At 26.8% G+C, this 19,685-nt stretch overlaps 1 protein-coding gene across 2 annotated transcripts; it reads right to left on the reverse strand.

Annotated features, from left to right (window-relative positions):
• Window positions 1-952: 952 nt before the first annotated feature.
• On the reverse strand, window positions 953-18,904 carry LOC107438211 (uncharacterized). 2 transcript variants are annotated; one of them, XM_016050439.3, is made up of 8 exons: window positions 18,704-18,904; window positions 15,563-15,733; window positions 11,292-11,384; window positions 10,506-10,563; window positions 10,241-10,349; window positions 8,420-8,723; window positions 6,754-6,896; window positions 953-4,914 (listed from the first exon to the last, which is right to left on the reverse strand). In XM_016050439.3, exons 1-8 carry the CDS (start codon window positions 18,777-18,779, stop codon window positions 4,759-4,761), a joined length of 1,110 nt encoding a protein of 369 aa, XP_015905925.1. In that variant the 5' UTR covers window positions 18,780-18,904; the 3' UTR covers window positions 953-4,758. The 2 variants fall into 2 exon arrangements, with proteins under 2 accessions (XP_015905925.1, XP_015905924.1); XM_016050438.3 differs by having other exon boundaries at window positions 10,241-10,352.
• Between the last annotated feature and the right edge of the window lie 781 nt (window positions 18,905-19,685).

Raw genomic sequence — 19,685 nt, forward strand, 5'->3', positions numbered from 1 at the left:
CTTAAATCTACAGTATGAGGTTATGAATGGACTGGGCATATGAGGCAAACGGCCTTCACGATTTTGATAGCAAATAAGCTCTTTTTAGTCTAAATTTTCAAAGAACATTTGCAAAAATGTGGCTAAATTTCACTGAATTTTCTTCTCTAGGACGTGGGTTATTTAGGACATGGATTATTTATAATAAATAAATTTCCAAAGAATTTAGATTTGGCATTAAGTTTCAGAATCTGGGCAGTGAGGCGGGGTGACTAAGGAGATAGAGTGATCGGATCCCAATAAGGTCCCCCAGGTTCACATCTTAGCTTTACCCGCCCGATACAAATTCTGCCGACCACAGTGAATAACTTTCTTTGAAGGTAGACGAATTATGTGTTAGAATCTCCTTGCCGTCGGGCAACTGGGGGAAAATTTCACCTCTATGTAAAGCCAAATGTTGGTTAGTTCAGTCAAAAAAGTTCTCTGCTTATGGTCACTAGGTCTAAGGAACACTAGGGTCAGCCGTTTAACTCCGGTTATAAAATAATCTAGCAGCCAATTCTAATCACTAAAACAAAAAATGACAAGACTAGAAAATAACTCAACAATTAAAATATGTTGTTCTTTCCTGTACGTACCGTTCCATTTTCAATAATTCAGAACTGGTGGTTATCTTTTTTTTTTCATTGGTTGCATTTTAAAGAGAATTATTTCATTACAAATATTATATCCCATCATGTAGAGATTTTTTAGTGCCTAAGAACTTGTAAAAATGTATTCAAGTGTAATTCTGTTAGTATTCAACCTTTTAAGAAGCAAGCACAAAGAACTTTTTTCAGTGAAATATGCAGAGAACTTTTCCTTTACATTATTATAAAAAAAAATATGAGTAATTTTTTTATTTTTAGAAAAGTCATTGTTTTTTTAGCAATATGAAAGAGAGTCAGTTCTAAAATGACAAAAATACACAAAATTGATGCCATTAATTTATTTTTGATAGAACGTAACAGAATAAATTAACAAATATTTAAAACAATTTCCTTGAGTAAGAAATTTTATCCTTATTTACTCTCTTTAATTCCGAACCAAAATCTTTAATAACAGTAGTATAAAAGATTCAAAAATATCAACTTATGTCCTTAATATTAGAATAAATATGTACATACATTAAAAAAATATAACATAATAATGCAATAAATAAGTACTAATATATAAAAAGAACTAAAGTCAACATAAAAGTCAGTAACTTATTAGGTCAGTAAAAAATGACTGACAATTGAAAAGGTTAATTAATGAAACATGAAAGGAGGTAGAAAAGAATAGTTTGTGGCATTATGCTATGGAAACAAGTTTCAAAAGCGGTTGCAAAGTTAATTAAAATATACCACGGCTAAAAGAGAAAAACTATAGAACTCTTTTCTAAATAAAAGAAATTAGCAACAAAAAACGGTGCATTCTGATGACAAAATTAACAGACACCTGTGCAAATATTCTACTAAGAGTGGTCTAGTCTCCAGCAAAAAGTTTCTTCTTTTTGCAACAGTAGCAATTTTTTATGAGATTTGTAACTTATTTTGTAGCCTAGCGAGAATAAATATTCTGAAAAAGAACACAGCAAACCATACAGTTTTATCTCCTTCAATTTTTCATTTTCTGATATTACAAATCACCTTTGATTTCTCAGACATTCATTATACAAACTAAATTTATTTTCATATAAATTAAAACTTTTTGTGACAAAATTTGATTGTGACCAATGCCAATGCTAATAGCATCTACTTTTTTTACTAAACACATTTGGCACATTTAACAGGAATGTAATACATCTAACTGCATTTTATCAAACAGTAATACAAAGATTTTACAATGTGCAGAAGTTAGCAAAAAGTTCTTTCAAATGAGAAAAATATTTTATACAAAATTTAATCATACAAAAACATCATAAAAATATATTCTAAATAAATACCAATAAGTATGTTTTATACATATTTATATTCTTAACTAATAAACACACATAATCATGCATCTCAATGTTAATAGCATAATAAAAAATTTGAATAAATATTAAATACTTGATATATAAATTATCACAGCAAATAATCCGTATAAAACAAATAAAAAAATATATTAATTANTAATAAACACACATAATCATGCATCTCAATGTTAATAGCATAATAAAAAATTTGAATAAATATTAAATACTTGATATATAAATTATCACAGCAAATAATCCGTATAAAACAAATTAAAAAAAATATTAATTACTAATAAAAAGTCCTTTGCAAAATTTTTTATGGCAAACTAATAACTCAACCTAACATATTAAGTAAGAAACAGTATTTTAAGTTACATTTACAGAAATCTCAGAAAATGCTACTTTGTGATGTTAAAATTACACCACAATATGAAAGATTTACATCTATATGAAAACTTTTATGTGCCTCTCAGAATATTTGAAAGAAAAATAAGGTGAAAAAATATTTTCGAGCAATATCATAGTGCTGTGGAGGATATCGTTCAATTTTTCACACAAGTGCAATTTAATATTGTAATATTTAACAGATCTGAAAAAAGCTGACATTTATGATGATGTGCATTTACATTTCTACATATTAAGTGCATTATTCCAAACTACACATAAAAACAGTTCTAAAATCAGATATGTTTGGGTGTATATTCAGTAAATTTTACAGAGATACAAATAATGAAATATTTAAGCTTAAAACATTCTTCATACATGATATGTAGAAAATTTCTAAAGAGAAATTTGTAAATTGAAAGTAACGAAATTTATTAAAATTAATCGAAATATTGCAGTATTAATTTTAACAAATTAATACTTATTTGGGACTGTTAATAAAATACTGCACACTTCAACAGGAGTCAATATTTTTTCCCCTCAACATTTTGATAAAAATATATTTTTTACAAAGGTAAAAAATTTAAATGTAAGATGCAATAATTATTGTACAAACTTTGGAAATGAATGTATGAATTACAAAAAAGTATCAAATATCAATTGATTAAGATCTTGTAAGCTAATAAGATCATTAAAAATTTGAAAAATTCAAAAAAGATGGAATATAAATTCTCTAATCAATAAAAAGAAAATATTGCTTTCTTGTGTAAATAGGAAACATTATCAAAACATTTTGAAAATGATAAATAGCTGTTTACACTGCAAAACAAAATAACATAAAAATATCTATAATTTCGTTAAGAAAATTTCAATAGATTTTACAAGGAATTAAACAGAGTCCCACAAATTTTCACTGTATGAATTAAAGAAACTCATTTTTTTCTTCTTATGGTAAGTAGAACGCATTTTAAGTATTTTATAATTAATCAAATTTAGACCAATCTTCAGAATCAATGATATAAATATCTTGAACTTTAATACACAGATTTTAAAAAAATTTCATTTAAAGAGTATTTAAGTGTCTTAAACAACATTCTACAATGCTCTTTAGAGTCAAAAAAGTATTTTAACATAGTGATTAAAAAAGATATGTACCAGACAGATTCAGTAGGTAAATGCTAAGAAAGAAAAATAAAAGTCACCAGTTTTTTTTCTTACTGTTACCAGTTTTTTTTCTTACTGTTACCAGTTTTCTTACCAGTTTTATGTATTGTGATACAAACATAATAATTTAAAAAATTTTGTATTCAAAATTTTAAATTTAATTTAACAATACTGAAATTTTATTTTATTACTTAACTCATTCACACAAAGTAAGGTCATAAAAATGTATGAAGTCATTACAGACAATTAATTCTAAACTTTTAATTAATTCTAATTATTTAATTCTAATATTTTATGTTTAAAAAGAAAGCTCACACTTTGGTCTTCTAAGCTCATAATTAATTAATTGCAAGAGGACTTAATAATTTACTAATTTCTTTAAATGCATTATAATTAAATTGAATGTAGAAAAGTGCTACAATAATTAACTAGGTTTTAAATTTATAACACTGAAACCTAGCAAGACACAGTTTTAAGATAAGTAAAAATGGAATAATAAAATTTGTACAAAAGCATAAAACAAAATGTTTCTATAACCAATAACAACAGTTGGATCTTTATTAGCTCAATTATCAGACAGATTAACAAGTTAACAAATGCTAACAATGGCCTGAAGAACATGAAGTTTTAATTATTTATAATTATTTTCCAATGGAAATGAACAAGCTAAATTTATTGCAGTAGTTACAGCAAACAGCATTCAACAAAGTAGTATTTAATTGATTCATAATTTTTCTTTTTTTATTAAAATTCATATTGGAATGCTCTCAAATCGTAAAAGAGGTTAGAAAAAAAAGTAGATGAGGTTAGAGTAGAGGAAGGGGTTAATCACTAAATATATATCACAGTGAGAGTTCAAAAATACCTTAAAAAACTCCGATTAAAATCAAGGAAAAAAATGATTAGAATATCTACTGGTATTTTAAGTAACAGAGCAATCAAATCAATGAAAACACAGAAAAAGTAATCTCAATATTTTTTTAATATCATTCAATTGCCATTGACAAAAAAATATAAGTGCATGATGATTTTTGTGACGATATATTAAAAACATCTAGAGGTAAGTAAGAAACAGTTATCCAATTTAAGAATTAATAGATAAAACTTTGAAATGACTAGAAATGTCACAGATAACTTCAAATTAAAAGAAAGAAAAAAACTCAAACAATGAAATGGGCATTAATAATAGATGATAGTCTAACTTGGTGAAGTATCATACTTTGATGCAAGTTTTCCTTTTAATTATCTCTAATTTACAGTGTTGTTCTCTCCGCTAAAACGACTTCAACTTCATTTTCAACTAATAACTCTGTATCTTTGTTTAATTGAGAACTCTGGCTTCTGTTTAGAGCAATAGCAGCAGCAATATCACTTCTCATACGATTTTTCCTCTTCTTACAAAAATTTGCCTGCGACAGATAAAAACATTAAATGAAACAGAAATAAATAATTACAAATTACATTATCTATTTTATTAAATTTAGATAATTGTTTTATGGTTTACTGCTTAATTACTATTACAAACATAATTAATTACTATTGCAAACATTTCTATAGGGAAGTTCTAACTATAGAAAAACTTATAATATATTCTTTTAGATAATTGGAACATAAAATAGCAATCATTGGTCTGTATGTATACACTTCAAATGTCTATGGCAACTTAAGTTTGCGTATAGTTAATATATCAATATTGAATTAACAAAATTTCTAAGTTACAAAGAGACCAATTTAAAAAATAACTGAAATAAAAAATTTTATATCATTTTCTCATTTGGTATAATTTGAATGCATAAAAAAACATAAATAAAATATTTTTATACCACAAAAAGTGATATAGTTTTTTAAGGGAAAAAAACCAATTTGAAAAAAAAAATTTCAAAAAATAATTGCTTAATAAATAGCTGCGTTAATTTTTATAAATCTTTTAAAATTTTAAATAACAGAATAAATATGCAACATACAGTGGACATAAAAAACGAAGAAAGAAATACAGCCTCTCAAATACTTCTTGTTCAAAATATATATATCGCACAACAAAAAGGAGAAGAAAAAAAAAAGAAAAATGAAGAAAATTAATAAGTTGAAAACATGGAAAATATTAAAGATTAATGAAAAGAGAAGAAAAAATTATTAAAATAATATATTTAAATTTTTTTTAAAAAAATATTAAAAAGCCAGGAAAATAAAAAATATATAATCTCTTCATCAACTCACACGATTATATCAGCAAAAAGGAGTGCTTTCAAATATTATATAAATATAGCAAAAGCAAAATATATCAATACAATAGTGTGAGGAGCACTAAAAAAAAAATTGAAACAAAATGGAACACATTAAGTAAGAAACATATCACGAAAAAACAGAAAATAAAATATAAAGAAAAAACGGAACAAAACACAAAACGAAATCTATGAAGCGAGTAGCTAATTCAAATAAACTAACATGCACATTTTTTGAGTGCTCCTCACATTATTGTTTTGATATATTTTGCTTTGGTTATATTGATATAATATAGAAAGCACTCCCTTTTGCTGATATATTTGCGCAGATGATGAAAAAGATTATATCTCGACCATTTTTGTTTGCCGGCTTTTTAATATTATTCTTTAAATATTTTATTTTAATAATTTTTTTCTTCTTCTCTTTTCATTAATCTTTAATATTTTTTATGTTTTATCAATATTTTTAACTTATATATATATCTTTCTTAAAGTTATAATTTTATCTCACTTTTTTTTTCTTAATCTGAAATGGTTGTATCATCAGTGTGTTACTAATTGTTAATTATTGAAAACATTTGCCTTAAATTAACAATTTTGTGAGAATGGGTTAAGGTGGAAAAAAATAATTTTTTTTTCTTAAGAAAATTAAAAAGTTTTTTTTTATTTTTTTGCATACTTTAATTATTAATCCTAGTTTTTAGAAAAAAAACTCTCTTTTTCCTAGAGTTTTTTAAACTAATTTAAAAATGCCTTCGAGTTTTCGAGATTCTCATATTTAACCAGAGGTGTATGAACCATGTAGAAAAATGATTGGCCAATATGCCTCTTAATTCCAATTTGTATTTTTTGTGTACTGGAAATACATAATTTATTTTTACTCATGTAAAAAAAAAAAATTTTTTTTTTGATTCTTCTTAGTACATCAGAAATTTAAGTTTAACTTCCCCAAAAATATATTTTCTATAAAATGGCATAACTGAGATATTTCTATTAAACCAAGAAGAAGAGTGCAAATAAAATTACTTTTTGGAATAAATCATAGTAACAGTCACTTGATGATGGTCGTAAGCTATAATTACTCCAAGTAAAGCTACTACATTTTCTGACTCCAATTTCTGATGCAGGATGAGAATCACAGCTGTACAAACTATGTTGATCAAAATTTCCTGAAATAACAAAAATTTGAATTTGTGAAAAACAGAATTCTAACTAGAATCATTTCAAAATGAATAACTTTTGAATAATATCGGAAAATATATTTCGCACTTTTATAAGTTAGACAGGTAAGGAATAGAATTATTACAGGAATAAATAATATTTATAAGGTTCAGGAAAAATCTTTTAATACATGTCTACACACACCATTATAAGGTTAAATATTCCTTAAATATTAAAAATACATCGTTTACAAAAATAATTATTCTTTTATTGGAATAAATAGGTTGTTAAAAACAGGTGGAAGGGGAGATAATAAATGCATAAACAGATTCGTCAATTTTAAAATGATAAGATATAGAAGTTCTAGGTAAGTTCTAGAATAACATGAATTAATGAAGGCAAGCATAAATTAAATTTTTTTTTAATATTTACATTCAAGAACTATATAAAATGCCTTTTAAATAAACTTCAACGTTTTAAAAAATCCGAAATTTTAAATGCTATTACAATAGTTAGCCCATTGTGCTGCTCTAGTGCGACGTAAATTAACAACAACAATAACAACAACAACAATAGTTTACTCCAGTTTTAAAAAAAAAATTATTTCAAGAAGCTTATTCAAAAAACGAAATTTTAATTCATACTCTCAACATTTGCCATTTTGGAAAAACAGTAAAATTCTTTCCTGAACGAAATTCAGAAGTCATTTAAATTACTCTTATTAGTATATTAAATATTAGAACCAAATACTTAGTTGCTTCCTTTAAGTATTTTCAATAAAAAAATTTCAACAAAATTTAATATAATTTTAAAAAACAAATTGACACCTTTGTATTAACGAAACATCAAAAACTGGATTAGTTAGGAATTCGAAACTAAAATGTCAAACTACATATTAAATACATGTCTACAAACTAATATTATTAAATATATTTCCGAACTGAAATATTTGTCAACTGAATTAATGAAAATATAACAACAAGAATAAATAGTTTTCTTAAATATTTGTAGTATTTTTTTTTATTCTGTTATTAATGCTAAAAAAAATGTAAATTGCATTATTATAATTTACAAATAAATAGAATTGCAGATAAATAAAACAATCACCAACAAGTAACAATGATGATAAAACAATTTCATAAATTATCTGAGTCTTCATAGAATTGTTCCTTAAATTTCTGGCATTATAACACATTTTGTAAACAAATATATAAGATTCATTCACACAATACATAAATATTAATAACATAAATATTATAACTTAAAATTGCAATCATTTGCTTTGTTCTAATTCTTTAACAAAATAAGGCGTACTAAAACACTTTTGGATAGTAGATTAGCTAAAATTTGAAAGTTATGCAATAGAAAGATAATTTAAATTTTAAAAAAAACTGTGAAAAATGAAAAAGTTTAAAAATGAAGAAATGAAATGAAGAAGAAAATGCTTTCACTCAAGATAAATAGCTTTTAAATAAAAGGTTAGATAAATAAACCACAAAAAAAAAGACTAATCTAAATTTGGAACAATTACCAGAATAAAAGCTTCTATGAAACAATGCGGGTGATTCTTGATGAATGGTAATACTTGGAATGCTCATATCATTTGGTGAGAGGATGCTCGAGTTCGTGCAATGAGTAATACTTCCATTTTGCAAAACTGATGATGTAGAAATCACAGAACATGACTGATTAGCAGTATCATTAGAACAGGTACCATTTGGAAGCAGATTTGGTCCATTAGAATCAGGTTTCTTTTCATCAGAAACAATTATGTCAGGGCATTGTGATGACATGGTGTAACTCATTGAATCATCAAATGTGCTATTTAAAAGATCCTAAAGGAAAACTAATTAGTCATTTTAATTTTACAACAAAATTTGAAAAGAATTACAGAACATTGTTTGCAGACAAGGTGAAATTACACATCACATTGATTATATTGTAAAAAAAAACAAAAAAACAATTTATGGTAGAAGATGTACAGTGCTTAAAAACCTTTTCTTTTAAAAAAATAATAATAATTACAAGGCACAGAGTCTAACAAAAATGAGGTATTCAAAAGCGAGACTCACAAATAAAGTTGAATTTTATTATGCAGCTTTTATGAAATAATAAGTATAATATTTTTTGCGGTGGTTGCTCAGATATGAATTATAAACGAAGAAAATATAAAAGTTAATAAATAAATAGTTGTTTTAATGATAACCAAAAAAAAATTTCCATAGGAATAATCAATAAAATTATTAATTGAATAACAAAAATTCTTAACAAATAAAAATAACTTAATTTTAAAAATAATTGGTAATTTATTAATAATGTTCATTTTACATTTCATTATAACAAATTAAAATATAAAATTATAGGGTGTTTTTTTTGTACATATATATATATATAAAAAAGATGAGAATACGTTTTAATTTAGTATAACCCGAGAGCACATTTAATAAAAAAAATGTGTTAAATGTACTTTTACACAGGCAGGGCTCCCAACAAAGTTTCAGGACAAAAAAGGAAAGAAAAAAAAAGAAGGTAAAATAGAAGTGAAAAATGGAACCAAGGGGTAGAGCACAAAAATTTTAAAAGAATGAAAATTTTTAGCAAATATTATGAATTCTAATTTCAAATTAAAACAACTATACAATATTAAAAATATATTGAAGAAAATTGAAAAGTAGAACAATTTTTTGCAGCAACAGCAACCATTAGCATTTTAAAACATCACAGGGAAAATAAATCTGAAATCCAAATTTTTTTTTATGATAAAAATAATTTAGGTAAAAAATAGTAACTATATTTATAAATAGGCTAAAAATGATTAAAAATAGGCTTGAGGGACAAGAAGAAAACTAAATATACTCTAGAGGTCAGTCATGCATCAAGTTATTTTTTTAATTTTTTTTAGCGTAATTCTTTTTTTGAATTTACGTTATTTCAACACAATTTCAGAAAATAATATAGTGGTGATTTTTTAACAGAATTTGTTAACACTCACTAATTTCTCATTCTCTATTTTTAATCTAAATAGAAATTACCAAATGTTTTATCTCGGCTACTCTATTTCCTATACTATTATTAAATTGAACTATTATTCAAATTATTTATAGAAATGCTCTAATTAAACTCAAACAAAATATTAATGACCACGGCAGATAGTACACACATTGCTTAATTGCAAAACGTTTATGATAATTGAATGATTTTACAACATTAAATACTGTATCAACATTATTTATTTAGCAGTATTTTGTAAAAATAATTAGTCCAACTTAATTTAAATTAACAATTTCATTTTAATTCAAATCAACAGTTTTTTTACATTTAAACATATATAGACAAATTTAATTTCACTAACTTTGTCAGATGAATTTGCAAAAAAATTGAAGACAGTGCAGTCCTCAGAGGATTTTTCTCTTTTATATGCAAAATCCTGAGTTGGTTTAAGTCCCAAAAAAACAACGGAGCTGCTGAAAAAAACAATTTTTTTTTTAACTGTTATGAAATATAAAATATTTCAATTAAAAAAACTATTTTGTTATGATAAGTTATGTATAAAATACCGTAAAGAAAAGACTTTAATTGTTTATGTGTGATACACAAATTTAAAAATACATAAATACCTTTGCACAGTAGGGTATTTTTTTCCTTTTAAGTTAGATGTATTCTTAGGCTGTAACCCTAAACCAAACGAAACCAAATTAGTTATATTGCAACCAAAAACAAACTTCTTTGCATTAATAATTTTTTCATGCTAAGTTATAAGAGAATAAACAATGTATGTAGAAAATAAAAAAAAAACTATATATCATAACAAAAAGCAGTACTTTTTGGTAAGAGTTTGGTAAGAGTAAGAGTTACCAAAAATGTAGACATTTGCTAATTTTTTGAAACTACTAATTTTATTTGCTAATTTTATGTTATTTATTTTTTTAAACATTGTACAAAATGAGAGCTCACAAAAAATGAAATAAAAAAAAAAGTAATAAGAAAAGGTGAATTTCTTTGCGTCTGGTTAAAATATACAAAAAGTTAATTTCTTTGCAACATAGAAATTTATATTAACTGAATAATATAATAAACCAAATTAAAATGTATATCTATCTATTATTCAACAATCTATGAAACAATGAATAAGTTTTATAAGAATTCTTCATGATAACTATAAAACCTAATGTTAATTCTCTCATAGAAAAATTTGAAACTATGTTTAAATTATGAAAGAATTTTTCAACAAATGTAGTGAATTAAGGATTTTGAACAAAATTATGACATAATCATGCTCCCAAAGATAAACTAATGAAGAAGATAAAATTAACGCATGAACATTTTTTAATTTGATTAAATTATACTTGAAAATTTTTTTTATAATGAACTGAAAGAAAAATGATGGAGGAAAAAAAACTTACAATATTCTTTTTTCTTGCTCAAAATAGTCATTCTACAACAACACTTCCAAAATATTAGAATTAGCACACAAAGTGCAATTACAAGAGATGCACCTAATATAACAAATAAATAAGTTAAAATAGAATTTTTTAAATCTGTTAATCACATTTATTAAATTTTAAATTACAATAAAACTGTGTCCAGTAACCTCAGTAACAAAAAATAAATAAATAAATAATAAAACTAATACCTTTAAAATAACATTAGTATAAAAAATTCAGGGATGAGAGTAGTCAGAAAGTAAAAAAGAGTAAATCCTAGAATATATATATATATGAAAATTTGACAAAAAAGTGCGATTTTTAAACTTGTAATGTAAACCATGTGATTATAAATCCCGATATGAGGCTTTTAAATCACGTGAATATGAAACTCTACATCGAATTTAAAAAATGCGAAAATACAAATCATGATGCGTAATTTTTAGATCACGATGAATAATTTTAAAATCGCGCGATATTACAACCGCGAAAACGAATCACGACATTGGATTTCAATCTCGCGTAGCTACATAGGGTTTTAAAAGCTCGTAAATACAAATCGCGATATTGGTTTTTTAAATCTCGTAAATAAGAATCGCAATGTACAATATTTAAATCGCCTGAATACGAATCGCAATGTTCAACTTTTAAATCAGGTAAATACGAAAATCAATGTTCGATAATAAAATCACGATTTTAAAAATGCATGAATACAAAACACGATATTGGATTTTAAAATCTTGTAAATACGAGTCATAATGTACGATATTTAAAAAGCGTAAATAAGAATTGTAATGCGCAACTTTTAAATCAGGTAAATACGAAAATTGATGATTGATATTAAAATTGCGTGAATAAAAATCAAAATATTTGCAGAGTCTGGACTTGGGATTTGTAAAAGGCTTGTTTGTATTGTTTTCTGTTTAGACTTAATAAATAAAAATTTACAAGATTAATTGAATGAGCAAATAAATATTTTCACCGCAAATCCACCTCCACTTTGTTTGCTTTCACTCCAGAATACAAGAAGCAGCGACGTCTGAATTACGAAAATATGAGCCATCCCGCCGACGAATAAAAAATACGGAAAATCTTATTTTCTGTGCGTGAAATCGGAGAAAATAGCTAATATAAGTAAAAATGCGCAAGGGTTAGCAGCTAGAACGTAGTTTGAATTTTCTGTTTTTCTTTGAAAATCGTAAATAAATATAATTATTTTACTTCAACGACTGAATTTTCACAAAAAAGCGGGATATTTATTCAAAAAGAAAAAAACAAAACTTTTAGAGAGTTGGAGTTTTTGAAAAAAAGGCTGAAATTCGAGAGACAAAAGAGAAAAAAATCTCATCCCTATATAAAGGGCAACCAGTTTTATCCCAAGGAATTGAATTTTAGAGAAACTTCAGAGGGAGGAATGAGAGCTTCAATAATTTTGATCTGCGGAAAATTAAATTACTCATAAAATATTTTAACTTGTGCAACAAAAAAAAATTTCAGCGGAAATTTGCGGAAAAAATGGAAAGATCTGGAGAGAAAAAAAAAAAAGGAAATCCACGAATCCGCGGAAGAATCTCATCCCTGAAAATTTTAGAATTGTTTCAAAAATTTTATCAAACCAGGAAAATTTAAACATGTAGTCATACTTGAATTTTCATAATTCATATTATGTATGACCAAGAAAACAACATTAAAAAAAATGCTGTACCTTAAAGTGAATGATTCTCTATTAAAATTAATAACCAGAAACAAAAAAAAATGTATGCATTGTCACATATGTAAGGGTTTTATTTTGTCAAAAAAAAAAATTTTTTTTGGGGGGGGGGCACGTTATTTCTANGGGGGGGGGAGTGCACAATCATTTATAGACAGTTCCTCTTTTAATAAGGTACACCAATTACATGATGACTCGGGAAATTACCAATTACATGAGAGCATGACTCGGGAAATTCACTTTGGAATGAAACATATATTACATAACAGTATTATAAACAGTGATTATGTAATTAAAAATTTTGATTTTAAAGTGATTCCTCAAAAATGTACTAATATGAGTATAACCTTGCAATGCCAAGTCCTTTTTTACTTCCAAGTTTTCCATGATTAAAATCTAGATTATTGTTTATATAACCAGGGGTCTGTCCAGACATTTGGTGAAAGATCCGTTTTTCGTGAAATTGTGAAAAAATTACTCACATTCTTTCAACCAGGGTCCACTTTTATGAATTTGTGCAAATAGGGTCCGTTATTGCAAAAAAAAAAATTTCAAGGAGTTTTTAAATTGTATAGACATACAAGATTATGCTCAACACTGTAAAATTATAATTAAAAAAATTAAATTTTAAAAAATAAACAACAATTGCTGCTTCTAAATTAGAGATGCAACATACAAATATTTGGTATTTAGCCTATACTGCTGAACGCAGAATATTAATTTCGGACGAATAATGGAAGAATCGTCTGCCGAAGACAAAACTTAATTCGTTTACATCCATCTTTCTTGTTTTCTGCCCTGGGAAGGGTTTATTCGATTAACAAAATAATGAAGATAAACAAATTTGTGAAGGGTCCGATTAAAAGAAAAATCTTTTTGTGAAGTGTCCGTTTTTAAGTTAAAATATTTTGTGAAGGGTCGGTTTTTATGAGAAGATATTTTGTAAAGGGTCCGTTAACGGACCCAAATTCCTTCTAAACAGACCCCTGATAACAAAACAGGGTACTCACTCTACTTCAGAAAACAAATTCCCTGATTTTTCCAAATATATCAAGTAAATTTCAATGAAAATCCTGAACATAATTTATCTAAACCATGAAAATTTTGATTTTTATTTAAAATGCCAAATATTAGATTTTGTGTGCAAAAAAAAAAAAAAAAATTACATAATTAAATGAGGATGGGAACATGTCNCGGTTTTGCTATGCAGAGAAGACTGCAGGTTAAAATGCGACTTTTTACGTGCAGAACCGTCAGTGGGTTAAAATGCCAAATATTAGATTTTGTGTGCAAAAAAAAAAAAATTACATAATTAAATGAGGATGGGAACATGTCAGTTTGACTAAAATGTGAAATTTTTACAACAAATAATTATAAAAGATGTTAAAATTATTTAACTCTAATCTCAATAACTGATTACTGTTACTGACAATACTAAGACTGGCAGACTAAGATTTCTAGGTATGAAAGAGAAATTTTTCTGGTTTTCGTAAAAAATTGCAATTTTCCCTGATTTTTGGAGTTGAAATAAAATTCCCTGACAATTCCAGGCTTTCCCAGTTCTTCCAGACTCCTGGGAGCCCTACAAAATATACAATAAAATTAAATAACAAAAATCTAACTTAACTATTATAAGCCCCATTTATGAATATTATTTTAACCATTATGTATCATTTTATTGAAACATTAAATAACTCCAAATAAAAATCAAGATACATGTAATAATCAAAAAACACAATAAAATCAAAATATATTTAAATTTTTTGTGAAAACAATTTTTTTTTCTTAAATTTTTAGAAAAAAAATGTAAGAGAAATAAAACTGTACCCTGCACGATTCGAACCTCAAACATCTCACTTTTAAGTAGGTTCTCTGCCACTAAACCACTGTGCCGTTATCAAAGGAAGATTTAACTAGTCTATAAAGTGCTTGATTTAAAAAATGGCTGGCTAGCGTGCTGTATTATTTTAAAGGGTTGGGCACTTTTCAGGTTTACTGCTATTTATATACCAAATTTCATCCCAAAGTGAATTTCCTAAGCTGTGCCCTGTCCTTGTTAGCCTTAGACAAATATCACAGTCTAACAAAGGATTGGGTTTACTTTATACTACTATGTAGACTAAAGCAAAATGATGTGAATAAAACACAAATGAAAGTACATAAATGGACAAACAATAGTTTTAGTTCCATAAACCAGAACCTTCTTAAGGGTCTAAACACCAAATGAGAGCAGAGAAAGTAAATAAACAAACATGTGTAAAGTAGTTCGAACTACTAACTTTTAGTTATCATTAAACTACTTTGCAAGTGTTTGTCTCTTTACTTCTGCTACCATCATTTGGTGTTTAGACATTGAAGAAGGTTCTTGTTTTTAGAACTAAAATCATAGTATGTTCAATTATGTACTTTCCTTTGTGATTTATTCACACTTTTTCTTTTAGTCGAAATATCAGTCTTGAGGGTGTTCAAGAAATTAATTTCATTTTTATTTTGTGGTAAGTATGATTATTATGATTTATAATTCTAAAATACATCTTACCAATAATAGCACCAATAAATAAGGGAAGGTCTTCTTTGATTATTCCAAAAAGTAACTTTGGTGAAGCACCAGGAGTTGCAGTTGAATTAATGGACAATTTATCTTTAAATGCAAGAAGAGTAACACTTTGTTGAAGGAAAACATGTTGCCCATCTTTTTGAGTGTTTGTGTCTATTAAAAACAGAAAAAAATTAACATATAAACAATTAATTTGATAATAATAAAATATATCTAATAAGCAATGTGTTTAAAAATATGAGAAATTTTTTTAAAAAAATTATGTGTACAAATTTTTTTTTTAATTTATCGAGATAATTGTTATACAGTTTATTTTATAGTGGAAAATGTTAACATTTTTTTAAAACTTTTATAAATGCTCATATATTTCTCAATTATGTACAGTGTATAAAATAAAAAATGAAACACCTAAGAGGCCTAATAGTCAGATTTTCAAATATTTAGATGTGTTTTTAATACTGTAAGGGGCTGACCTTAAATATACTAAGTAATAAGTTCATAGGAAAATTCAAGCAACAAAATCAGACAAAACATACTTTCTTTCTAATTTACTAAATAATTGTTTTTGAAAAAATGTAGGTTCCTGACACTAATAATAGGGGTGAGGAGCTGGCAATTATAAATAGTTTAGTTAAAATAGTCTTTTACAGTTTGGATCTCCTAATGTTAATTTCACTATTTTGAATTTTGCCACATTTCTGAATCTATTTAAGTATGTCAAAAATTGTTTTTCAAAAAATAATTTTATTTCTAATAATTATTTAAACTTTTTAAATAATAATTATTTTTAATAATTTTATTTAATAATGATTGTAGCAATTTTGAATAGGTAACGAATTCTGACATTATTTTGAGCTATGTTGTCATTTTAAATGGCAAAATACAAAATTACTATTTTAATTATTTCTTTGAATAAATGAGTTTTTCATTAACTTAAATAGTTTTAGAAATAAGACAAAATACACAAAAAGTAAAATAAATATTAAGATTCTCAAACTTTTGAGTTTCTTCAAAACTTAACTGTAATGATCATATTGTCCAAATTGCAACTACCACCCATATTTTGAGACTTAAAAATGTCAATATATAATGAGAAGAAAAAAAAAAGAAACAGGTTTATTCCAAGAAACTATGTTTTTGTATCTTATATTATGTACTGCACAAATTAATTAGCATATTTGATTGAAGGCAGGCACTCTAATAAAGGTAAATGAATAATATATAAAAATCTGTTCATTAAATCAAAAGTTATTAAGGAGTTCCTTTTCCTCAATACATTGTACAACTCATAATGATTATCTCATAAAACACAGTGCAAAAACTTTGCACAAAAATTTACAAACTTTTGCGTTGTACTGATTTTTTAAATTTAGAGTCAAACTTTTAATTATAAAGAGAAAAATAGACCCTGAAAATAAAATCAGTATCAACAATAAATATTTCTTTAATCATATCCAAAAAACTTTTCATAAACATTACTAATAATAATAAAAATGTATTTAATATTTCTAGCTTCTATTAAGTAATCATACATCTCTCACTAATGTATATTGTTGAATATTACATTTGCTGATAAATACTGTGTACAAACTTCACACCAAATTTTTTGAAGATTAAACCCCTTGAAATTTTTCCATATGGTTGAAAGTTTTTGATTGCCTTTTTAACACCATTTATTTTAAATCACACACTATATCTAATTTGTTTAATATACTGCAGAAAATTAAGTTTCACATGTGTTCTGAAAAAAAAAATTACCATCATAACCATTATTTGTAACCAAAGTTGGAGACATTTCCGTATCGTGATCAGTCTTGACGACTACAATCAATAAGGTGGGAGATTTTCGTATTGTGATTTGTGGCAGAATAATTGCCAAGTCTTGGCTACTGCCGGACATCGGCCCACGACACACTAAAAAAATGCATCAAAGACAGGGACCAACAGGAAAAGTTTAACTCATAGGCACCCCCGGGCAAACGTCTACATTTAAACTTTAAAAAATTTAAAGTTTAAAATCTAATTGGCAATTGTAGATGGCTCAACAGATCACGATACGAAAATATTCCCCAACAAGGTGACAAATGGAATTTAAACTTGCAAATTCTTCTTGAAAAGCATGTAGAGGTTTCCCAGGTGGTCATGAGTTATACCCTTTAAGTTGATCCCCTCCCATGATTTTTTTTTATAGTTTAGCTGCTGGAAGTTTCCACGATCTAGAAATTATTCTGCCACAGATCACAATATGAAAATCTTCATCTAAAGTTGAGAGGAGAATATTTCTATATCGAGATCTACGCCAATTCTTGGCGAATTCCTAACAGTGGACTTGTTTGAAAAAATTGCATATAGAAGAGGTCCAACTAGAAAGGTATAACTAATATCCACTCACTAGCAAAAGCTATACAGGTAGGTTTTTTTTTTCCTTTTTTTCAAAATTTGCATAAAATCCATTTGAAGCTTTAGCGATTGTATTTAATGCAAATAACCGCAATACAACAGAAATATACTTGTTAAAAGGTTTTAAACCTTCATGCCAAAAAATGTTTTCAAATTTAAAAAAAAAAAATCACATTTTTTAAACAATGCATAAAATACATCTGCATTAAATTTGATGAAGCATAAACTTAGTCTCTAGAACTGTTTTAAAAAAGGCTTATTTTCTTCCTGTTTTAAACTTCTTTACAAAGAGAAATTGTCAAGAACAAGTCAGAAAATCATGTACGCGACATTCAAGTTTATAAATATTTAAATTGGGTTTTGTTCCTTGACATACCAAAAAGTGTTTTTTTACGAACATAGTTATATTTTGTTAATTTTCCTTCTGAAATTTCGGGGCACTATGCAACAAGTTACAGGCCAAACGAATTTTTATCTGTTTTTTTTTTAATGCTAAAATAAAACATACCACCAATAAGAAACAAAAATTAACAAAGAAAAATGCATTTATAGTACTTAGTTTATAAAAGATCTTAATTTGAAATGCGCTAATATTGCGAAGGAAATTATGGGATGAATAAGATCATCGGAAGAAATAAGATACAAATATATATTTCTGAGTGCTAATACGATTTAAGACACAAGGTACAAAATCACATAAATAACACTTCTCAGTATGAATACTTTGTTTTAGAGGAATTTCAGTCACTTCATCTAAGAGTTGAAGAGATTTTTTAAGAAGATCCTTCATATTTCCCATGTTGTAAATCTCCCCGAAGCATTTTCCTAAAGTTCATAGTTTTTGAGACAAAAACATATTTATTTATATTATCTCTCCATAACCACCCCCCGGAAAACTGAAAACTGGTGATGATGGATTTGATGCCACCACTATTTTCATGTCATGCGAAATAAATATTATGTATTCTATCGTACAATTCGTACAAAAAAGTCAGCCCTACAGTTTGAATAACACTGGATAAGTAAGTATGTATTTTATTTACGTCGCACTAGAGCTGCACTAGACTATTGGTGACGGTCTGGGAAACATCCCCCGATGGCACTCCAGCTTTGGTAGCTCGACGACTTCTGCACGCAAAGTCGAGCACCTTCTACGGTAGAACAGTTTAACGAGGACCAATACTGCACATCCTCGGTCCCTACTTAGACTGATCTAAGTGGTTCCATGTTCCATACCCGCACACTAACCGCAGCCAGTGATGTTTGACTTCGGTGATCTGCTGGGAACCATGATCAGTCCACTGCGGGACAATTTGTGGTTGAGTATTCGGAGATGCGAATGAGAAGCTGCGTGATGAAATTCATATGCCTGTGAGATACTCGCCAATCTGGATTTCACTGGCATTTCCGAATTCATATACTTGATTTTTTTCACATCCAGCTAGAATAACCTTTAAGACACGGTTCCCAGTAAAACACAGAAGTGAAGTATGACTGGCGGGTGTCAATGAGATGATGGGTGACCACTTTGAAAAGCCTGCGAAGACATCTGGTGTGTATAGAATAAGTTCTCGATAAACTGTTCCATCGCATAAAGCATACTCACTGAGTTCGATTCGCATAAGTGATTGCTAGTCTATGCTATTCGCGCATGCCCAAAAAGTTTGCCTTTCATATAGTGTAATCTTACGCACTAGAGTCTAGG

This window comes from Parasteatoda tepidariorum, chromosome 8, assembly GCF_043381705.1.
Source record: "Parasteatoda tepidariorum isolate YZ-2023 chromosome 8, CAS_Ptep_4.0, whole genome shotgun sequence".
NCBI classification, from domain to species: domain Eukaryota; kingdom Metazoa; phylum Arthropoda; class Arachnida; order Araneae; family Theridiidae; genus Parasteatoda; species Parasteatoda tepidariorum.